At 48.4% G+C, this 22,640-nt stretch overlaps 1 protein-coding gene across 4 annotated transcripts in view; it reads right to left on the bottom strand.

The window, feature by feature from the left end:
* The window catches only part of SMARCC1 (SWI/SNF related BAF chromatin remodeling complex subunit C1), a 958,790-nt gene that overhangs the window by 263,770 nt on the left and 672,380 nt on the right, over positions 1-22,640 (bottom strand). For all 4 annotated transcript variants that reach the window (XM_085628643.1, XM_085628641.1, XM_085628642.1 and 1 more), the window contains exon 24: positions 16,815-16,963. In XM_085628643.1, the coding sequence (XP_085484769.1) occupies positions 16,815-16,963 (149 nt within the window). The remainder of the gene's footprint in view (positions 1-16,814; positions 16,964-22,640) is intronic.

Below are 22,640 nucleotides of genomic sequence, written 5' to 3' on the forward strand. Positions count from 1 at the left end.
ACCCCTGACCTCTAGCTGCTCCTCTATTCCCGGGGCGACGAAAGGAGCCGCTCCGAAACTGCTGCGACTGCAGAGCCCCCATTGATTTTGCAGTTTCAGTGTCTTTTTTAATTTTTTCGAGGGTAGTGTCAACCTTGGGGCCAAATAAAAAGTCTGGGTTGACCGGTTGATTTAAGATATTGTTCTGAATTTCAGGTTTGAAGCCTGAGATTCTCAACCATGCGTGCCTCCTCAACATTACGCTAGTGTTGATCGCCCTTGCTGCAGTGTCGGCTGCATCTAGTGCGCATTTGATGGACGCATTTGTAAGGAGTTGTCCCTCTCTGATAAGGAGCTCCGCTGCCTCTTTGTATTCATCCGGCAAGTGTTGTAGCAGTGATTCTAGTGTGTCGTAGTGTGACCTATCATAACGGGCCAGGAGTGCCTGGGTGTTGGCAATGCGCCAGATGTTTGCTGCTTGCGCTGCTATCCATTTGCCTGATGTCTCCAGCACTTTGGACTCCTTGTCGGGGGGAGGAGCATCACCCGTTGTTTGTGAATGTGCTCGTTTGCGAGCATTAGAAACAACCATGGAGTCTAATGGTAACTGACCCTTAATGTACATAGGGTCTCCGGGTGTTGGCTTGTATATTTTTTCGATTCTGGGATTCAACACCCGTGCCCTGGTTGTTTCTTTAAAAATGTATTTTATAGGTTTCAGAACCCCCTTCAACATTGGCAGAGTTTTGACGGTTTTCTCAGAGGAGGCAAACGTGTCCACTAAGAAATCTTCCTCTACAGTGTCAGAATGGAGTTCCACTCCATGATTGGCAGCAGCCCGTTCTATGAGGGCATTAAAGGCAACAGTGTCCTCCGTGGGAGATGTCTTTATATTATAAAGCTGCGTGTCAGGAGCATCTGGTGCGTTACCCTGGTCGGTGGGGTCTCCCCATGCCTGATCTGGGTCTTGTATGTGATCATCAGGATCGATATCCACCGGGTAAGTGGTATCATCCCCTATATAGTCCTCTCCGGCGTCTGCCCCCGAATGCGTAGGAGAAAAAGACGGTGGGTCCTGAAGGTATGGTTGAAATGTTTCGTGAAGCACTGGTGTGGAACCTGCTGGCAGTTTTTGTTTCAAAGGAATCTTGTACGAGTCCAAACCCTTCTCTGGTGTGATTTTCCGCTTGCGGAGCAGTAGCCTACCAGTGTCGGCGTCGATAAAGTGTGCCTGTGAAGGCTCGATATCGATTTGTCCAGCGGATAGTGTCTGTGTTTGGTGGACACGTGTCTGAATTTCGAACATTTTCGGTGCCTTGGGCGGCGGCAATCCAAATGTGATGTGCGCCGGCGCCAAGTGTGCTTTTGCGGCCTTGTGCGTTTCGGGACCCGACGTAGGTTCGAGAGTTGCCCGGTCCCTGATGTGTTGCAACGACGCCGAGACCTGTTGCAAGGTGAACGCAGATGGCGCTTTGGAACCGATAGGCACCTTGGAGGCAGGCGTCGAAGCGGTATCCGATTTTTTCCCAGTCTTTGGGTCGTCGATCCGAAGGTGGGTATCGGCGCTCCTTGGAGCCAATGATTTGGTAGGCGCCGCACCCTTTGATGTCGACGCAGACGGATCGACCACCTTGACCTTGGTGGGTTGTGCCGTAATCTTCGGTGCCATAGGCTGAGGCGCCTTGTGGGGACAGAGGGCCATCTTCTTTGGCTCGGTGCCGGAACCCGTCTTGGTGAGCTCGGCACCGAAATCTCTTTTGGTGTGTTCGGTGCCGATGACCTGTGCCGGCGTCGAAGGAGTGGCGGGCTTTGAGGCCTTCGATCCGATCGCAACCAGTTTCACTTTCGGTTTTGATGTAACCGGTGCGACGGATGGTTTCGGTTTCACTGAATGAAATCCAGTCGTCTTCGATATTAATGGCTCCTGTGAAATGTTCGAGGCCGGGCCTTGAGGCGGGGCCGAAGAACTGTGTGACTGATCTTGGGTAAGGCCCGCAGGCGATCCCTCGACCTGAGCCTTATGACGACTTTGTCTCTCGGCCTCCGTATCAACGGGTAGGCCTAGCTCTTCGCTGGAGCTATCTTCCTCGGCCCCAAGGGCCTCATCGTAGTCTCCTACCTCGTCGACGACGTCTTTGACCTCGAAGAGCACCTCATCATCGTCTTCCGATCGGGATTCACGTTCGGAAGCATGGCTGGAGTCTATGTCTTCTACGCTCTCGGCTTCCTCATCCTCGGTGCTGAAGATGTTGACCGGGGCAGGCGCCGATTGCTGTGCCTCCAATCTCGCTGCCCGTCGATTCCGCAGAGTCTTCTTCGAGCGGAACCGGGCGCAGGCCATACATTTTGACTCATCATGATCCAGTGAGAGACATTTGTTGCACACCGGATGGACATCGACGTGTGGGTATTTCGCATGGCATAAAGGACATCTCTTGAAAGGAGTCCTCGATTCCATCGTCGAGCGTTGATCGATGTTCGGACCGAAGCGGATCCAAAAAGCGTGAAGAAGTTACTAAAACACAAAATAAACTGGTCGATACCGAACGCGAACAATACCGACGAAATCTAAAGGCCTTTTGGCCTTCAACTTAAGTTTCCGAACTTGAGCTAAGATAAGCACATCCGAACCCAATGGCGGAAAAAAACAATCTAAGGATGGAGGGGATGCCCATGCGCACTGTAGTCCAGGGGAGGAGCCACCTATCTCGTGATACATCGAAGACTCTTCCAGGACAACAATGTGCAATCATCCGGACCAAACACTAGGCGGCGATCTATGCACAGATATGAATTCAGCAGCCCACATGCCTCGAACATACTGTTCCCAAATAGGTACAGTGTGTACAGAGTCCACAGCCCCCAGAGGTTTGGCAGAGACTAAAGTTAGATATAACCTTACTCTCTAAAGTGGTAGCTTGGTCGAGCAGTAAGGCAGTATCAGAGGACAGTGTAAAGCATTTGTTGTACACACACAGTCAGCAAATGGTCTCATACGCTCAAGAACTGAACTCTAGGCCAATGGTTTGTATATAAAAATATATGGTTGTTTTATTTTAGAACCAACAATAGGTATCAAATTATATATTCTCAGAATGAGATGCTTTAGTTAAATACTTTGCAAGAGGCAATTGACTTGAAATGCAATAGTTACAGTTTGTTGCAATAGGCAACACAATTTCAAACACAATAATACATTGAGCTCAATGGGAATTTTAAGTTATATGCAATTGAATACTTTCAGGATTACTTTTCTAACTCCAGGACTGGGTCTTCGATTCAGTCCTAGGACAGTTCCTCAAAACGAGTAAATACGTTTTAGTTACTGTTGTGATTTTTAAGCAATATTTTGCTATTTTAAAAGTTGACAGAAACTTTTGCTAATCAAATTACCAATGTTATCCTATGGAAGGAAATTCACTTAGCAGGTAAGTGGGGTTATGGTTACTTTTTCTAGGTCAGTGTTGGATCCTGGATCCAGCACTAGTGTACCACCTGTAAGCAGTTGAGAAACTGCGTTTAAATTATACAGGCGATTTTTAAGAACTATTTATACGTTTGCAAAATCGACACTTAGAAGAAATTTCACAGAAAAACAGTCAATGGTTTCCTATGGGGTGAAAATTGAGTTAGTGGTAAGTACGGTCGTAATTACTTTTCATGGTCAGTGCTGGGCACCAAGATGCAGCACTGGGATCTCTCCTAATAGCAGGTGAGTACTTCCGTTTTCGTTACTCGGTTGATTTTAGGTGAATATTTTAAAGTTTAGAAACTCCACACACAGAAGAAATTTCAAGAGAAACCAGTCAATGTTACCCTATGGAAGAAGGAATATGCTACTTACCAGTATGCATCTGTTCTTGGCATGTAGAGCTGCAGAGCCGCACACTTAGGATAAGATCGCCATCTGGTGTTGGGCTCGGATGCTTGCAGGTTGTTGTTGTCTTCGGAAGTTGTCTTTGGTCACAAGATAGGTGACTCCTCCATTGGACTACAGTGCGCATGGGCATCCACTCCATCCTCAGATTGTTTTTCGCCATGATGGGAAATGATGGAGTATGTAAAAAATAAAGAAAGGGATGTCCATGTGTAATGTCTAATTAAGACAATGCTGGAACAGATACTGGTCCCGGGGAGGCGGGTGGGCGTGTGGCTCTGCAGCTCTACATGCCAAGAACAGATGCATACTGGTAAGTAGCATATTCCGTTCGAGGCATATGAGCTGCAGATCACACACTAAGGATAGACTATAGAGCAGTGTCTCCCCTAGCGGTGGTCACCTGCATCTGTTGCAGCAGTTTGAAATAGAGTTTTAAGGACAGCCTGGCCCACAGAAGCTTGTTGTTTTGCTTGCGCATCAACACAGTAATGTTTAGTGAAGGTGTGTGTTGTAGACCATGTGGCTGCCTTACAAATATCTTCTAAGGGAATGTTTCCTTATAATGCCATTTTGCGTGTGGAGTGCGCTCTAGGGGGAACTGTTAGAGTGCGTTTAGCTTTTTGGTAACATTTGGATACATTTAACTATCCACCTGGCTATCCCTGATTTTGAAATGGGATTGCCTTTATGTGGTGGAGAGAAAGCAACAAACAATTGTTTGGTTTTGCGGAAAGATTTAGTCCTGTCAATGTAATAAAGTAGGGCTCTTTTAACGTCTAGGGTGTGAAGAGCTCTTTCAGCTACGGAGTCCGGATTTGGGAAGAACACCGGTAGCTCGACTGATTGGTTAAGATGGAATGGAGAAATGACTTTTGGCAGGAATTTTGGGTTTGTTCTAAGAACCACTTTGTTACGATGTAGTTGTAGGAATGGTTCTTGTATGGTTAAAGCCTGGATCTCTCACTCTTCTAGGCGATGTGACAGCAATAAGGAAAGCTACTTTCCACGTAAGGAATTGTAGTTCATATTTATGCAGGGGTTCAAATGGGGGACCCATGAGCCTTGTGAGAACAATGTTTAGATTCCACACTGGGGAGGGTGGTAATCTTGGAGGAATGATCCTTTTAAGACCTTCCATGAAGGCTTTGATTGCAGGCACTCTAAATAGTGACAAGTGTTGTCTATTTTGTAAGTAGGCAGCTAATGCTGCTAGATGGAGACGTATGGATGAATACGTTAAATTACATCTTTGCAAGTGTAGTAAGTAGCAAATGATGTTTTGGATGGAAGCATTCAGTGGGTGTATGTCATTGTTAGTGCAGTAAATGGCAAATCTTTTCCATTTTGCAGCGTAACAGGCTCTAGTGGTAGGTCGTCTGGCCTCTTTTATAATATTCATGCAGTCTGGAGGTAGGTTGAGGTAACCAAACTCTAAGATTTCAGGAGCCAGATCGCTAGGTTCAGTTGATGAGGATCTGGGTGTCTGATTTCTCCATGGTTCTGTGTTAATAGGGACGGGGAGAGGCACAGCTTTTGGTGTGGAACTAGAGAGAGTTCCAGGAGTGTTGTGAACCAGGGCTGGCGTGCCCATGTGGGAGCTACTAATATGAGCTTGAGAGACTGTTGCCTGAGTTTGCGTACTACAAACGGAATGAGTGGGAGAGGCGGAAAAGCGTACGCAAATCTGCCTGACCAATTCATCCACATTGCATTGCCCTTCGACTGTGGGTGGGTGGGGAAACCTGGCGGCGAAGGTTGGGCATTTTGCGTTTTCGTGTGTGGCGAACAGGTCTATGTCTGGTTGGCCCCATTTTTGGAAGAATGGGAGTAGGACTTTTGGGTGTAGTTCCCATTCGTGGATCTGTTGGGTTTGGCGACTTAATAAGTCGGCAATCTGATTGTGAACTCCTGGAAGGTGTTCTGCTAGCAGGTAGATATTCTGGGGAATTGCCCATCTCCAAATGTTCTGTGCGAGCTGGGACAGCTGGAGAGAATGTGTGCCCCCCTGTTTTTGTATATAATACATGGCTGTCATGTTGTCCGTCCGGATGAGGACAGTTGTTTTGTTTATATGTAATTGGAATGATTTCAGTGCTAGAAACACTGCCAGTAGTTCCAGGTAATTGATATGGAGCACTTTCTGTTGAGTAGTCCATTTGCCCTGAGTGGTTTGTCCCAAGAGATGGGCTCCCCACCCTGTGAGGGATGCGTCGGTTGTCAGCACTATTTGTGGAAGAGGCTCTAAGAACTGCCGCCCTTTGGACAGATTTATGGTGTTCCACCATTTTAGGGCAGCGATGTGAGCGGCTGTCCACTAACACCAGATCCGTAAGTTGTCCGTGAGCCTGATTCCACTGGTGTGCTAGACCTTCTTGCAAGGGACGCATTTGAAGTCTTGCATAAGGCACAATGAAGATGCATGAGGACATCATGCCTATGAGTTGCATGAACACTCTTGCTGGGAGAGAGTGTTGGGGTTGAAATTTTAAGATGAGAGCTTGTATATTGGCTATCCTGGCTGGGCTGGGATAAGCTATGGCCGTGGAGGTATTTATGTTGGCTCCCAGATATTGCTGTATTTGGGAGGGTTGTAGTCGAGATTTGGGATAGTTGATGGTGAATCCCAAGTTGGGTAAAATTTGAATCGTTTGGTGGGTGTGTAGAACGCATTTGTGGAGTGAATTGGCTTTTATGAGCCAATCGTCCAGATATGGGAAGACGTGAATTTGTTGTCTTCTGAGATGCGCTGCCACTACTGCTAGGCATTTGGTGAATACTCTGGACGCAGTTGTCACTCCGAATGGGAGTACTGTGAACTGATAATGTTGTCCGTCTACCATGAATCTTAGATACTTCCTGTGCGCAGGATGCATGGGAATGTGAAAATAGGCATCCTTGATATCTAGTGTGGTAAGGAAGTCGCCTTGCTGTAGTAGTGGGAGCACTTGTTGAAGAGTGATCATATGGAAATGATCGGAGTGTATGTACTGATTTAGGAGTCTGAGGTCTAGTATAGGCCTTAATGTTTCGTCTTTTTTGGGGATTAGAAAGTAAAGAGAATATACCCCTGTGCCCTGGTTTTGTAAGGGGACTGGCTCTATTGCGTGTTTGTGAAGCAATGAGAGAACCTCTTGATTGAGTAGCGTAAGATGGTCTGGTGACATGGGACGCTGTTTGGGAGGTATATGTGTGTGGGGGGGGGGGGGGGGTATTTGTGAGTTCTAGGCAGTAACCATACTGGATAATTTGTCTTACCCACTTGTCTGTTGTAATGGAATTCCAGACAGGTAGGAACTGTTTGACTGTTTGACGCTTCTCCCGACTGGAGTGGAATGGTCTGGGGGGGGAGTGGAGGAAAGTCACTGTTTAGTGGCGATGAGGTACGAGTGTTGGTGTTGCCTCAACCTCGTCCCTTGGTGTTATTTCCTCTATATCCTCCTCTAAAATATCCTCTATTGGAGGATGTTTGCGTAGAGTTTTTGAAGGTGGAGGAGGTGTCTGCTCCAGTAGTTTTGGATGTCCCTCTATAGAAGGGGCGTCGAAAGGAGCCGCGTGGCTGTGGAGACTGCAATGCTCCCATAGATTTAGCAGTCTCTGTGTCTTTTTTCATCTTTTCTAGTGCAGTATCTACTGCTGGTCCAAACAATTGCTCTTGATTAAATGGTTGGCTGAGTATCGTACTTTGTACTTCTGGTTTGAAGCCTGAAATACGTAGCCATGCATGGCATCTAAGAAGTACGCTTGTATTTATTGCTCTAGAGGCAGTGTCAGCGGCGTTAAGAGCACATTTAATTTACGCATTAGAGATGAGCTTTCCTTCTTGTATGAGATCATTTGCCTGGGCCTTGTATTGGTCTGGTAAGTGTTGTAGAAGGTCTTCTAACTAATCATAGCGTGCTAATAGGGATTGTGTATTGGCAATACGCCAATGGTTAGCTACTTGTGCTGCTACCCTTTTGCCTGAGGCTTCTAACAGTTTGGATTCTTTGTCTGGGGGCGGTGTATCTCCTGTTTGGGCGTTAGCCCGTTTCCTTGCGTTGGAAACTACTATAGAATCCAGAGGGAGCTGTCCTTTAATGTAAGGAGGATCTTCTGGGGCAGGTCTATATTTTTTTTCCATTCGAGGGTTAAGTACCCTGGCCCGTACGGGGTCTTTGAAAACTTCAGTGGCGTGTTTGATGACCCCTTTAATCATGGGTAAAATTTGAACTGATTTTTGGGACTGTTCAAAGGTGTCTAGGAGGAAGTCTTCCTCAGGTGCATCAGAGTGCATGGTGACGCCATGGTAAAGTGCTGCCCTATGCACTAGTTGTCCAAACCCTAGGTGGTCATCTGGGGGTGAGGGTTTTTTGAGGGATATGTAGTAGGGTCAGGTATATCAGGCAGGGGGTAAGCCCAGTCGACTAGTGGTACAGTATCTGGATCTGTGAAAGGATTATTAAGATCATCTGGATCCATCCCTCCCGCTAGGTCATCATAATCATCCTGTGGAGGTGGTGTATGTGAAGGAGATGGAAGAGGTAGTGGTGGAAGTGGGGAGGGGGGGGTTAATAGGTGAGACATGAGAGGAAGGAGGAATGGGTGAGGTGGCCGAGTCCTTCTTCTTTACAGGAGCTGGGGAAGGTGTTGTGTCCAGCTTCTTTTTCTTATATGGCACAGCAGTGACATGTCCTGTTTTTGGGTTAATGTAGATCCTTTTTTGTGTTGGATCCGGGCGGAAAAGTTCTTGTTCTTCCGGAAAAGGCTTTGGCGCCGATTTTTTCGGTTCCGATCTAGGTTTAGGGTGATCGGAAGAGTGTTTGGCTTTAGGAGTTGTGGGAGTGTCCTTAGCCGGTTGTTTTGGCACCGATGATGTTTTCGGTGCCGATGAAGGTTTCGGTGTCAAAGTGGAATCTTTCGGTCTGGGAGCCTTCGGTGCCGGTTTGTCTACGGGCCTGGAAGGTTTCGGTGCCGGAGTTCCCGGAGCCGGTCTCGGTGCCGAGAGGTCTTGTGCTTTCGGTGCCGAAGGTGCTGGGGGAACAATAATATGTGGTTTGCTCCGAGCCGAGCCACCGGAAGGCTTGTATTTCTTCGGAGCCGAGCTCGAAGGCGGGGCTTCTGAAGGTTGTTTTCAGTCGCGGCTGGGGCCAGCTGGCGAAATCTTGACCAATGCCTTCTTTGGAGGGGTTGGGGTACGGGCATCAGTACTCACGCGTTGCCCCGGAGTAATGGGGTCGTCTGAGTCGTCTGCTTCTGATATAATTTGAAGCTCCTCGGAATCTTCTTCCGGGACATCGGGACCCTCATCAAAGGTGTCCTCCGGTTCCGGGGCTGGTCTGTGTGTCATGATATGGCGTCGAGCTCTTCGATCTTGAATGGGCTTCTTTGAGCGGAATGCGGCGCAGGCTGGACAGCTGGACTCGTCGTGTTCCTGTGACAGGCACAGGTTGCAGACCTTGTGATGGTCACTGTGCGGGAACTTTGCTCCACATTGGGGGCATTTTTTAAACTGCATCCTTTCCATGAGCCGTAGGCCTCACGGCGCGGATAGGTCGAATCGCCCGCGTCGACGTCCGGAACCGGTCTGATGAACTCGATGTCGAGTGAAGTTTGTATTGATGAAGTTTTTGTCGCTTCGAAAGGTTTGATTTAAAAGTTTTCTACTGGAGTGGAAAAGTTACATCCGAACCCAGTGGCGGAAAAAAACAATCTGAGGATGGAGTGGATGCCCATGCGCACTGTAGTCCAAGGGAGGAGTCACCTATCTCGTGACCAAAGACTTCTTCCGAAGACAACAACAACCTGCAAGCATCCGAGCCCAACACCAGATGGCGATCTTATCCTAAGTGTGTGATCTGCAGCTCATATACCTCGAACAAGTGAGTTATCGGCTTTTGGGTAAGTACTCGACTGGCAGAGTTAAGGTTCTGGGCATAGACTCAGGGGTCTCCCAGGGTCAGGTAAGTACAGTTGTTACACCCACAGGGGTAGCCGGGTGCAGAGTGAGTTAGGCCCAATGTTATCCTATAGAAGGCAGGGGGCCCTTGGTTGGTGGCTGCTGACTAGCAGGCCAGGCGCCTGTGGGAGCTGGGCTCCTGGTCACTTGCTCAGGGCAAATAGGGAAGTAAGTAGGAGTAGAAGTTGCACTGCCAGGGCCACTCAGGCGGCTGGGTGCAGGGTGCTTTTGAGCCTTCGGGCGCTCAATGGATTGCAATGGAAAAGCTCAAGGACGAACAAAGGCTGCAAGCTCGGGGACGAAGATTCTTCAGGTGTAACCAACACTTCGAGAGGTAGGTTGGGTAGTTGGAGGATAGGTAGGTACCCAGGAGTCGGGCACAGGGAGCCGCAGGGCACCGGGGTGCCTTTTGGTGTCGGGAAATCTTACCCTCTGTTGATCGCGGTTGGGGGGGTCCCTGGTTCTGAGGCTGCAGGCGTCGTCAGGAGCGTCGAGGTGAGTCCTTGGGTGCTGGATTCGGGGTCACAGCCGCCGGGGGGACGTCCTCGTGGTCTTTGTCCACTCCAGCACAGGCCAGGCTTGGCGGGTGCAGAGTGTGCAGGGTTTGCGTTTCCTGGCTGATGCCAGGGGTCAGTTACTTGCTTTGAGCAGTACCACTGCTCGTGGGAGTCCCAGATGCTTAGAGTCACAAGGTAGCCAGGTCCTCTGGGGTTTGTGAGGTTGCTCGCCACGGGAGATGCCGGGATTTAGCAGGAGCAGGTTCGAGGGTCGACAGGCCGGTAGGGCTGGGGCCAAAGCAGTTGGTGTCTTCCTCTTGTTAGCAGCTGCACAGCAGGTCTTCTTCCTTCTTGATCTTTGCTGTTTCGGAATCTGGATCTAAGGAAGGAAGGTTCAGAGTGCCCATAAATACAAAATTTAGGGGCGTTACAGGTAGGTAAAAGGGAAGGGACCACTGGGTCCCTGCCCTGGGGTGGGTACACCCCCTATCCTGCCTCTCTCCTGTGGGAGGGCAGCAGTAGCCTAGTCCTGATTAGGTAGGGTTCCCCATCTTCAAGCTAGCGTGAGCCCTGAGAGGTTCTTCACCTTGCCTCCCCCACCTGAGGGGTGGGGTTGGCAGAGGCTGGCACACCCCCTGTCCTTCCTTGGGGTTTCCGGACAGTCTTCCCGCCAGAGTGGGGGTTTAGGACCGGCAGGGGCCAGTTGCTGAGTACAGCAAGTGGCCTGGAGAAGCTCACAAAGGCGGCATGCCTTTGAAGCTTCCCCTGCCCATCCTGGGGGAGAAGACCTAGCACCTCGCCCAGGATGTGCATTGTTGCAGGCCCAGGAGAGCGGATGGCCCTCTACCCAGGGTTCAGCAACATTTCTGCTGTGTGGCAGCCTAGGCAGCCCCTCAGACAAGACGTGGATTGTAGGTTAGGTTCAGGGGGCATCTCCAAGATGCTCTCTGTCGTGCATTGTACATTAAATCCTGCACTGGCATCAGTGCGGGTTTAATGTGCTGAGCAGTTTGATACCAAACTTCTCAGTCTTCAGTGGAGCCATCATGGTGCTGTGGAGTTCGTGTTGACGATCTTCCAGCACCATATACTCAAATGGCAGCACTGCACTTACAGTGCCCAGGAATGGACCTGGGTACTGTAGGGGCTCATGGCTCATGCTCCTGTGCCCACACCATTGGCATAAGGCACCCAGCTAGAGGGGTGGCTGATATATGCCATGGCAGTGTAGGTGATGGGCATGGCACACAGGGATGTGTGCCATGTCGACTCTTTGTTTTGTCTTGCACCCAGACACCCAGCCTGCAAAGGCAGTGTGTGTGTGTGTGTGTAAGGGTACAGGGCCTCTATGGGTGGCACAATGAGTGCTGCAGCCCTTAGAGGCCACCCAGCTAGAGGGGTGGCTGATGTATGCCAGGGCAGTGTGTGTTGTGGGCATGGCACACAGGGATGTGTGCCATGTCGACTCTGTTTTATTCTATACCCAGACACTCAGTCTGAAAGGGCAGTGTGGTTGTGTCAGGGTACAGGGCCTCTAAGGGTGGCACAATAAGTGCTGCAGCCCTTAGGGGCCTTCCCTGGTCACAAGGCCCTGGGTACCTAATGTACCTTTTACCAGGGGCTGACATGTGGCCAGGTTTTTAGGGAAGGAACATAGGCCCTGGGCACCTGATTGGCAGGAGCCCAGGGCACACTCAGTCAAAGTACATTCAGCAATTCAGCAAAAAGTGGGGTATACCATGCAAGAAAGATGGCACTTTCTCACAACCCACTGTTAGGAAACAGACCTTTTCAGATTCAGACCCATTTTATGCCCGCATTTTGACTACTAGGTACTGGTGCAATGACTCTGAAATGCCCTGAGCACTGCTAACAAGCACTTGGTGCATGTGTTCTGCCCCTTAAAATGGTGTATGTTTAATTGACTTACACCCAATTGCCACAGTCTAACTTACTTGAAATTCCCTAGTATGCAGCACCTGTTGTGCCACCCTGAGTGGGCCAAGGTAAAACATGGTTCCCATTCTGCCACTGCATACTGGAAGGGCAGTTTAAACTGCTTACACGACTTTGCCATTTAAGGTCATGGCAAAGCCCAGTCCTTTCCTTTTAATATATAAAAGTCACCCCTAAGGTAGGCCTGTCAAACCTTAAAGCAGGGTGCTGTATATTAACCCCTTCCCCGCTCATGACGGAACCGTTCCGTCATGAGCCACGGTTGGCGTGTGCTCATGACGGAACGGTTCCGTCATGACAATCCTGTTGGCGGCCGCTCCGCCTGCGCGGCGCTGTTTCCCCGCCTGTGCGGGGCGACAACGCAAATGGGCGGAGTCATGACGGAACCATTCCGTCATGAGCACAGCTCAACTGTGGCTCATGACGGAGCGGCTCCGTCATGAGCACAGGCCCACCGCGCTGCCCCCCTGCCCCCCCCAGCGCTGCAGCGGAATGTCCGCAGCAGCGAAGGGGTTAACAAGCATTTACAATGCAATGGTCTCGGCATTGGTAAAGTTAGAGCTATTGGCATTGCTCATGACATTTTTTTTGTTTATGTTTTTGTTTTTAAAACATTTCAAGAAACGGCATTGTTATTTACAATGTCAATAGCTTAATCACTCTCCAATGCGAGACCTAGTGCATTTGCACCCACACACAGATTAAGCTATTGACATTGTAAATAACAATGCCGTTTCTTTACATGTTTTAAAAACATAAACAAAAATAATGTCATGAGCAATTCCAATAGCTCTAACTTTAACAATGCCGAGACCGTTGCATTGTAAATGCTTGTTTAGCTTACCAACCACCATTACGTTCTTTTTATTTTTTAATTTATAAACTTCCTTTTAGATTTTGTGCTCAACTAATACTTCTGCGTCCCCCTAGTCCTGATGATGACCGCACAGTAACCAAGAGGTCGAAACGCCATCGACTATGGACAAAACATAGACCCTTCTGACCCCACTCTTGAAAATAGCTCTTGGAATCAAGAGTCATGAGTCTCCCTCATCTGTACTTGTCCCTTATTCACCCATTCTGCGCCGAGTGACCCCCGTCAGAGCACCTTCTTGAATACTCTACCTGGACTCGCAAATAAGTTGTATTAAGTAATATTTTCTGTGGTTTTTGCAAAAACATTGACGAGTATTTTCTTCACAAATCTTTCCTAAATGTTTCCTGAGGGGATAGATGTTGCATTCACTGGTTAAATACGTTTATTATCCTAAACAAGTCAACAGTGAACCGCTGCGGCGCTGCACGAGGCATCACCAACGTTACCAAAGGACAGATATATTTGATTTACAGCCACAGAGGCCATTTACAAACTGCTCCCTCGTTTCGTTTATTTAAAGTGCGTGCTCTAGTTTTCCCTTTTACTGCTGGCGAGCTTTATTCCGCTTCTTTCATGTGGTCGCTGGACAGGAACATCTGAAGTGAATACTTGCACTGCTATCGGCTCCGTGTGTTTGCTTAGCTTGTAACACTTCAGTTTTTCCTTTCAGGCCTTTATGAACAACTGTTTGCCAGCGTCCCGGGGCCTGCTGGAACTGGAGCCGATCTCGAGCGCAGCGGATGTACCTGCCTCGCGCCTTTGAAGTGCGCTGGAGGAATGCAGGGGTTTGCTGGGGCCGCCCTCTCTCCCAGGCATGCAGGGGAGCTGCGGGGGCGAGGCGTGCAGAGTGAGCGGAGTGGACAGCTTTCTGAGGACAGTGAAACAGGGGTATGTCTTGTGCCTTCGCTGGGCAGACAGAGCCATGAAGGTGGTCCCATCACACCCGTCCAGGCAGGACGGGCACTTCAAAGCACAGACCTGCTTTAAATGCACTAATTACCGCGGCATATTGCCTGCCGTCCAGAGTGATATTTATAAAGGAGACCCGCGCCCGAGGATTAGAGAGGCGTAAATCACCCAGATAGGACAGCTCACTCCAGCACGCATCAGCGCGCACCAAAGCAAGCACACAAACAGCTGAATCCGAATAAAGAGATCAGGTGAGGGAGCAACGCCGGGACACCACCGCCTTTCTCCGAGGCACAGCAGAAAATGCCTCGGAGGAAGGGAGTGTCCTTTTCGGATTGGGGGGCGTGTTTTGCTGTTGTCTCCTCCCTGAGACTTCTCGCAAAAAACACGCCCCCCGATCCGAAAAGGACGGGGCAGGATTAGAGTGACGGGACCTCTTCTCCAATGGCTGGCCAGCATTTACTAGGCCAGCCAATGGAGAACAGGGAAGAAGAGGGGCGGGTTCAAGCCCCTCTTCACCCAAGTCATTATGTCTCGCGAGCGAGACTGCGCAAGCGCAGCCATCGCTAGCCGAGACCTAAAAAGTGGAGCATGTACTTTTATACATGTCACAGCAGTAAAAACCCTAAACTGTCCTTCTTAACCGTAGAAAGGCTAGTAGCCTCACTGCAAGTACAGAGTTACAGGCTGACATCTGAGCCCTGCTAACTTCTGAACGGGACTACTGATGTAGGTACCGTATGGTATCAAAAGAATCAGTGTATTAAATCTGTTTTTCTGGTTAAATCGAATTTACTGTCATGGGTAGGCAAAGTGCAACTTAAGAAGTAGGCTCTTTGGTTGCCCAAGATTTTTAGTGCTTGTTTATGGTTGCACACAAGGTCTGTCCCTTAGGTTGCTTCCTGCCGGCCTCGGTAGAGATAAGAATAACTCCCAGGAAAGATAACAATAGAGGCCTGCCACTGGAGCAGGTGTTACCTGTCCCCTGCAGGAAGCCCCAGTGGTATTAGTCTAAAAGGGGAGCTTTGATGGTGAAGCCACCTTTGAAGAGCAAATAGGGAACACATGGGAGAAGGGCTTCCCTAATGTTTTGGTAGACAGGCTGGCACTCTGAAAGGGGAGGGGGAAACTGGTTTCCAGGGCTGTGTAGCCCTCTTGGTAGTCACACCTCTAGATTGTGCTAGAGAGCTCTGGATCCCGAGAGAGGTGTTCTGTCATGTTGGCAGTGGGCAGAAAGGTACATCCTGGGATAGGCAGATGCCACACTTCCCAGGAAGTGATCAGAAGGGAACATGGTAGCCCATTGGCTACCTACGACATCCTACCCCAAGGGAAATTATTGAACATAAATAGGGCACCCCTGGCACCCAGAACTCATACCGACTAGACTGGAAGAGGATCGAAGGAGGACTGCCCTGCTGCATCATGCAGCAAAAAGGGAGAAGCTTCTCCAGCAAAGACTGCACTTGCTGAACCTGATGGCTAGCTAAAGAGAGGGACTGTGACTGCTGTGTTATGCTCGTGGAAAAGTAGTCTCCAGAGCCCAGCCAAAGCAAGTAACTTAAACGGTCAGTTGGCTGACCTGTTCGCAGCATAGGGCCACAACAGTTGGAAAAGTCTGCTGGGGGGTATGGGAAGAGTTGGTAGACAAATTCTTTAAGCCACTGCTTCTAGTCACTGTGCAGCACCAGGGACTAGGTCTCAATGCTCAAAGTCACACCTGAGTTTTCTGAACCCGGAGAGTAGTTGGAGTGCAGCTTGGTCATCCAGAAGGCGAGTTATCATCCAAAGAAGGATTCAAACCGCAATACTGGGGAAGTGGTAGCCCAGTACCGACTGGACGTCTGCCAGGACCGAGAGGACTTTGTGGGATGCCATCCCTGTGGGAAGGATCAGATCAAGTATGTGGACCAAGGAATAGCCACATGAAGACTCAGTTGACCACATTGCATCTACAGCATTCTTAAGCATCATCATCATCCTATATTCCTTGCATCAGGCCCACTCCATAAGAACCAGATGGATAAAAGTGCCTGGAATTCGCTTAAGACTGCTCCTACATTCGAGGTAACTGTTTCTATGGACGTTGCTAGTCCCCCTGAATGGCTCCCTGCCAGAGTTGGTTGCCTAAAGTAACTGTAAATATCCGCATTGACACAAACTTTTTAGGTGTCAATTTTGCTGAATTTGTCAATGCTAGTTTAAGGTTAAGTGAAAAAGTGCATATTAACTATACCTTGCAAATTCTATATCTCTGGAACCCTTCAATGGATCTTTTTTGTTTCGGTGTCTAAAAATACAATTAATAAATTGCTTTGGAATTTCTTGGGTGTCTCGTGTATTTCTTCTGCAATTGTTTTGGTGCTGTTTAAATGCTTTACACGTGTTTCTTTGACTAAGCCTTGCTGCTAAGAGCCATAGCTACCCAGGGTTGAACTTTAGGTTTGACAAACAAAATGTCCTAAATGGGTTTGTATGTGTATTATTCTGTAAGGTCTCACAGCAACATCATATAATACACCCCATTTCCTCACACCCAGTGAATTCTTTGTATGGAGAATGGGAAGATCAAGATCGGAGCTTTGGATTGGACCTTGAATGTCCGGAAAAAGGAGGACAACAAGATTTAGGAAAAAGAAAATAAGAGAAAAAAATTTTATTTTGTTGCAATGTACATGGATTGAGGAATTTGCAGCGCTATGACATAACTTTGAGCAGACATCAATAGTATATTCAAAAAGAAGAGTCAGCAAAGTCTACACTTATACATAACTGACTAACCTTGGCTTTGGTTGCGGCAGAGGCTAGAGCAGCTGCTGCAGCAGTTGCAACATTTCCCTCTGAGATATCCTGTTCTCTCTTCTTCAAGATTTCAATTTCCTTTGCTTTTTCCAAGTCCATATTCTCTTTATTCTCCTCTGATGCTTCATCTAGAACATGATACAGTAACAAATGTTCAGACGGTATTTTGAAATAAGGCAATCTCAAATAGGTGGCTATGTGCGTTATTTGAAATCAGGTTGAATGTTTGCAACTAAGCTTTCAACGCTTAAGAGAAGAGTCACCTATAATAATGGTTTCCTAGATTCACATGTAGTGCGCAGCTTTGAAAAGGGCAGCTTATTTTTAGCATTATTAGATTTGTTTTTGCACTTTAGCAAGTGTCTCTCATACCTACTTTTTAGGACGTTTGCTTCAGTCGAATGCAAAAACGATGTAATTGTTAACGTCTTTCATATAGGAGATGAACAAGCTACTTACCTTTAATAATCCTCCTTGTGGAGGATACTCTGACCACAAAGTCGTAACCTTCCAATACTCCCCAAGTGCCAGACAGGATCCAGAATCTTTTTAAAGCAGTGTTCTTGCACACCACTAGATGGCAATGTGCAGCTCTGCACTGGTTCCATACTGCCATGGGGCACCGCATATATGCGCCACCCCTGTACTTCAACAGTTTCTTGTCCTTTCCGTTTCCACACCATCGGATGCATAGTGTGAACAACTGTTGGTACCAGAATGCAGAATACTAACTTAGGACTTTTTTAGAGGGAACAAAAAAAGGTCACAGAAAAGGGAGGTCGAAGGGCAGAAAGGGATCTGTGTAAGAAACTGGCACTATATATCCTGCACCAAAGTGAGGTACCGTGTGTAAAGAGTCCAAGGGTCTCAAGAGGTTTGGCAGAGGTTAAAGTTAGATAGATTCTTACTCTCTAAAGTGGTAGCTTTGTCGAGCAGTAAGGCAATATCAGAGGACAGTGTTAAGCATTTGATGTACACACTCAGTCAGCAAATGAATTCACACACTCAAGAACTGAACTCTAGGCCAATTTTTTTTGTATAAAAAATATACAGGTGTTTTATTTCTAGAACCAAGCAAGCCTGGTACAGGTAAGCATATAAATACTTTGCAGTAGTAAATAACTTGTATGAACACAGTTCAAAATTGCAGTATAACTTGTACTGGTCTTGGTTACAGTTTTAAGTAAGCAGTTGGCAACCCATTGCAGGTATAGTACATTCAAATGAATTGGCTTTTTAAGTAAAATGCAGTTAATTACTTTTCAGATTACTAACACAGGGTTGGATCCTAGATTCAGCTCTGGGACATTTCCTGAAAACAGGTGAGTAAATGCGTTTTAGTTAGAGGTACAATTTTTAAAGAATATTATTGTATTTCAAAAGTTGACACAAAAACTTTTTCACATAGTCACCAATGTTATCCTATGGGAAGAAATTCAATTAGCAGGTAAGTTACTTTTGAGTTACTTTTGTAATCCAGTGCTGCGCTCCTAGATTCAGCACTGGGACATCTACTTAAAACAGGTAAGTAATTACCATTTTTGTAGTTTGTACGTTTTTTAAAGAATATTCTTGTATTTCAAAAGTTGACACTTAAAAACTTTTTCACAAAGAACCCCCAATGTTATCCTAAGGAAGGAAGGAAATTCAATTCACAGGTAAGTTACTTTTCTTACTCAGTGCTGGACACCTGAGTTCAGCACTGGGACCTTTCCTGCAAACAGTTGAGAAAATTTGGTTCGGTTATTTGTGCGATTTTTAAGGAATATTCTTAATTTTAAAAAGTCGAGACAGAAATTTTTGGGGAGAAAAAGTGTCAATGTTTTCCTATGAGGAAAAACAGGTTATCGGTTTCAAGGGAAGTGTTCAATCTTTGAAGTTAGGGTTCTGGGGCAAGACTCAGGGGTCTCCCAGGGTCATTGATGCACTGTTGTTGCACCCCCAGTGGCACTAGGGCGGCCGGGTGCAGAGTGTTGAGGCCCAATGTTATCCTATGAAGGATGGGGGGGCTTCGGTTGGTGGCGGCTGGCAAGCAGGCCACGGGGTTGTGGGAGCAAAGCTCCTAGGGTTAAGCTCAGGGAAAGTTGGGGTCCAGGCTAGCACAAAAGGGGCACCCACAGCGGCACTAGGGTGGCCGGGCGCAGAGTGCTGTTTTGAGGTCAGGTGCACTGTTCATTTCAATAGAGATTCTCCGGGACAAAAACACTGCAGGCACAGGGACGAGGATCTTCCAGGAGTGACCACCACTTCGAGGGGTAAGCTGGGATGTAGAGGGATGGTTAGGCATCTCTGGGTTGGGCACACAAGGCCGGGGGGCCTCGGGTGCAGGAGTGCCTTTGGACTTCAGATTTTCTTACCCGCTCTGGTCGCGGTAGGGGGGGGGGGGGTCCTCTGGATTGAGGCTGCAGGCGTCGTCTGGAGGCTAGAGACAGGTCAGGGGTCACCTGCTCTCAGGTCCGGATCGCCGGGGGGACCTCCTCGTGGTGTTTGTTCACTCAAACACGGGCCGGGCTCGGCGGGTGCAGAGTGTGCTGGATTCGCGGTTTCTGGCTGCCAACAGAGGCTGCAGTTTAAACAAGTCTAGTGTTCACGGGAGAAACAGCTTGGAAAGTGAATGCAGGCAGGTCCTCCGGGGTTTCGCAGTAGCAGGTTCGAGGGGAGACAGGCCTGTAGGGCTGAGGCCAAGCCAGTAGGCGTTGTCCTCTTGTTAGCTCTGCACTGCTTCTCGTCCTTCTTTTCTTGTGGTTGCTGGATCTGAGGAAGGAAGGTTCAGGGTGCCCCTAAATACTAAATTTTGTGGCGTTACAGGTAGGTAAAGGGCAGGGAACAATGGTCCTTCCCTGGGGTAAGTACACTCCCTATTCTGCTACTCTCCAGTGGGAGGGGGGCAGGAGCCTGTCCCTGGTTGGCTGGGTCGCCTCATCCTCAAGATGGCGGGGACTCGAGGTTGTGCTTCACCTAGCTTCCCACACCTTAGAGGTGGAGTTGGCAGTTGTTCACTTGTTTTTCCTTCTGTTTCTCCCGCTCAAAGTGGGGGGTAGAACCAGTGGGGACCTGTTGCTGAAAGCAGCAAATTGTCTGAAGAGGCTCACAAAGGGGGCATGCCTTTGAAGCTTCTCCTTCGTGAACCCTGCACAACCTGGGGGTGGAGGCTTGGCACCTCGTCCCAGGATGTGCATGGTTTCAGGCCCCCGAGAGCAGCAGGCTCTCGACCCAGGGGTCCAGAAACGTGTCTGGTGGTGGCAGCCTGCACAGCCACTCAGTCAGGTCACTGGCAGTTGGTCGTTTTTCAGGGGGAATCTCTAAGATGCCCTCTGTAGTGCATTTTACATTAAATCCCACACTGGCATCAGTGTTGGTTTAATGTGCTGAGAAGTCTGATACCAATCTTCCCAGTCTTCAGTGTAGCCATTATGGTGCTGTGGAGTTCGTAATGACAACCTCCCAGCACCATATACTCTTAATGGCAGCACTGCACTTACAGGGCCCAGGAATGGACCTGGGCACTGTAGGGGTACAGGGTTCATTCACCTGTACACTCACCACTGGCATAGGGCACCCAGCTAGAGGGGTGACTGATGTATGCCAGGGCAGTGGTTTGTGGTCATGGCACACAGGGATATGTGCCATGTCGACTCTTTGTTTTGTTCTGCACCCAGACACTCAGCCTGCAAAGGCAGTGTGTGTGTGTCAGGGTACAGGGCCTCTAAGGGTGGCACAATAAGTGCTGCACTCCTTAGGGGCCTTCTCTGGTCACAGTGCCCTGGGTACCTATGGTACCATATACCAGTGGCTGACATGTGGCCAGAGATGCCAATTGGGTTTTGCTTTGGGGAAAGAACACAGGCCCTGGGGTCCTGACTGGCAGGGCCCCAGAGCACACCAAGTCAAAGAGCATCAGTAGTCTGGCAACACAAAAAAAGAGGGGGGGGGAGGGGGGGGTGGGAGGGGATTACTGCAACAGAAACCCACTTTCTCACAATTTGCAGTTGAAGTATCCGCCAAAAAGAGAGTTACTGAAGTTGACTTGTTTTTCAGATGGATAATTCTAACCGCAGATACTTCGGCTTAGATAATATACCAAAGCAGTACCCACCAAACGGAGGGTAAAAGGAGTGGACTCAGCCCTAGATATCTTGCAGGACCAAGTGGACGAAATGCTCTTCTTGCCAGACCTAGCTATCGAGGCAGTAATGCTTCATGTCTAGGGCAGGAATCCTAGTCCCCAACGTAGTAGTAGCAACCTTAGCTCTTGTGGAATGGAGGATAACTCTTGGCCGTGTGCATAGCAGATCATAATGCACAGGACTACGCACCACGACAGAGCCATCTTCAGCACAGCCTTTTTATTGGTGCTCCAGAAACCCCACAGTTGATCGTCCACTCGATGGTCCTTGGTAAGCTCAATGTAAAAGCTTAAAATCCTTTTGGGGTCCAGCCAATGGAGCCTCTCCTCTTTGGAAGGCTGTCAGGAAGCATACAATGCTGACAGAGTGACAGTCTGCCAACCTGGAAGGGACTCATTACTTTGGGCAAGGACTTTGCTGGATTTCTCAGCACCAACTTGTCCAGCAAGGAGTTGTAGGTTGTAGGGCTCATGCATTGAAAGTGCCTGAAGATCACTCACTTAACAAGCTGTAAGGATATGTCTCTTTTGGTACAGTCAAACCCAGGATTTGGATCTGATGCTGCTATGTTTTTCGACTCAGAGTGCACAGCGGCCTGCTAACCAGATCTTGTCACCACTGCCCAGATCTGAAAACGTTTATGTTCCATTGGCAGTAACCAACTTACATAGGGTAACTTAGCTGTAAGTTCCAGGGTACCCAGGGCATGTATGTCAAAGTCACCCCAGGGATTGCAGCACTGGTTGTGCTTCCCTGGGTGGGACACGGGAAAAACTGATTTCCAAGTCCATCATTGTAGACTGGAAGCTAGGCTGGCTTTACCACTTAAAAACAATGGCAAAACCAAACCTCCCCATGCAATATGCATTAGTCACCCCTATGGCAGACTGCAGCATATTTCACAGGAAAATAAATTCTTTTACTTGTTCTGGCAGTAAAAACACAAAACTGTCATTTTTAATGAGGAAAGACTTGGTCACCCCATTGATGTATACAAAGTTACAAGGGGGACCCCTCAGCTGTGCTAACTCCTAAACGGTGCAACCAAAGTTGATACTCAAAGGTATCAAACAACTCGCAACATTAAGGCCGACTTGATTCTCAAGCCAACATTAATTTAACAAGCAAATGTGTGCACTGTTACCAAGTTGCAATTTTGTTGCCTTCAATCTCCGGTGCACTTAACGGTTGCACAAGGAGCTTTAACTAGAGTCAGCTTTCTGCCCTCCTAGGGAGACGTGCTAACAACTACCAGGAAAGGAAATATTAGGGGCCTGCATTGGATAGAGGTGTTACCTCCCTCCTGCAGGAAGCCAAACTGCTGTTGGCCCAAAAGGCGATCTGTAAAGCTGAAGCCGCCTTTGAAGAGCAAATGGGGTAAACTTGAGAGAGGGGCAGCCCATTGTTAAGGCAGTCTAGCTGGCACCTGGGAAGAAGAGGGGAACCTGTTGTTAAACAGGTTTTTCAAGGGTGTGTAGACACACCACTGGGTTGGGCTAGGGAGCTCTTGGCGCTGAGAGAAGGGTTCTGCCATGTTGAGAGTGGGCAGAATACTGCATCTTGAGGTAGCCAGATGCCATACTTCCCAAGAAGTGGTCATCAGGAGGGAGGGAACAAGGTTACCCATTAACTACCAGACACATCCTATCCTGAAGGCAATATCGGAGCATAAGCAGGG

The sequence above is a fragment of the Triturus cristatus genome, chromosome 10, assembly GCF_964204655.1.
Source record: "Triturus cristatus chromosome 10, aTriCri1.1, whole genome shotgun sequence".
In the NCBI taxonomy this organism is placed as follows: Eukaryota; Metazoa; Chordata; class Amphibia; order Caudata; family Salamandridae; genus Triturus; species Triturus cristatus.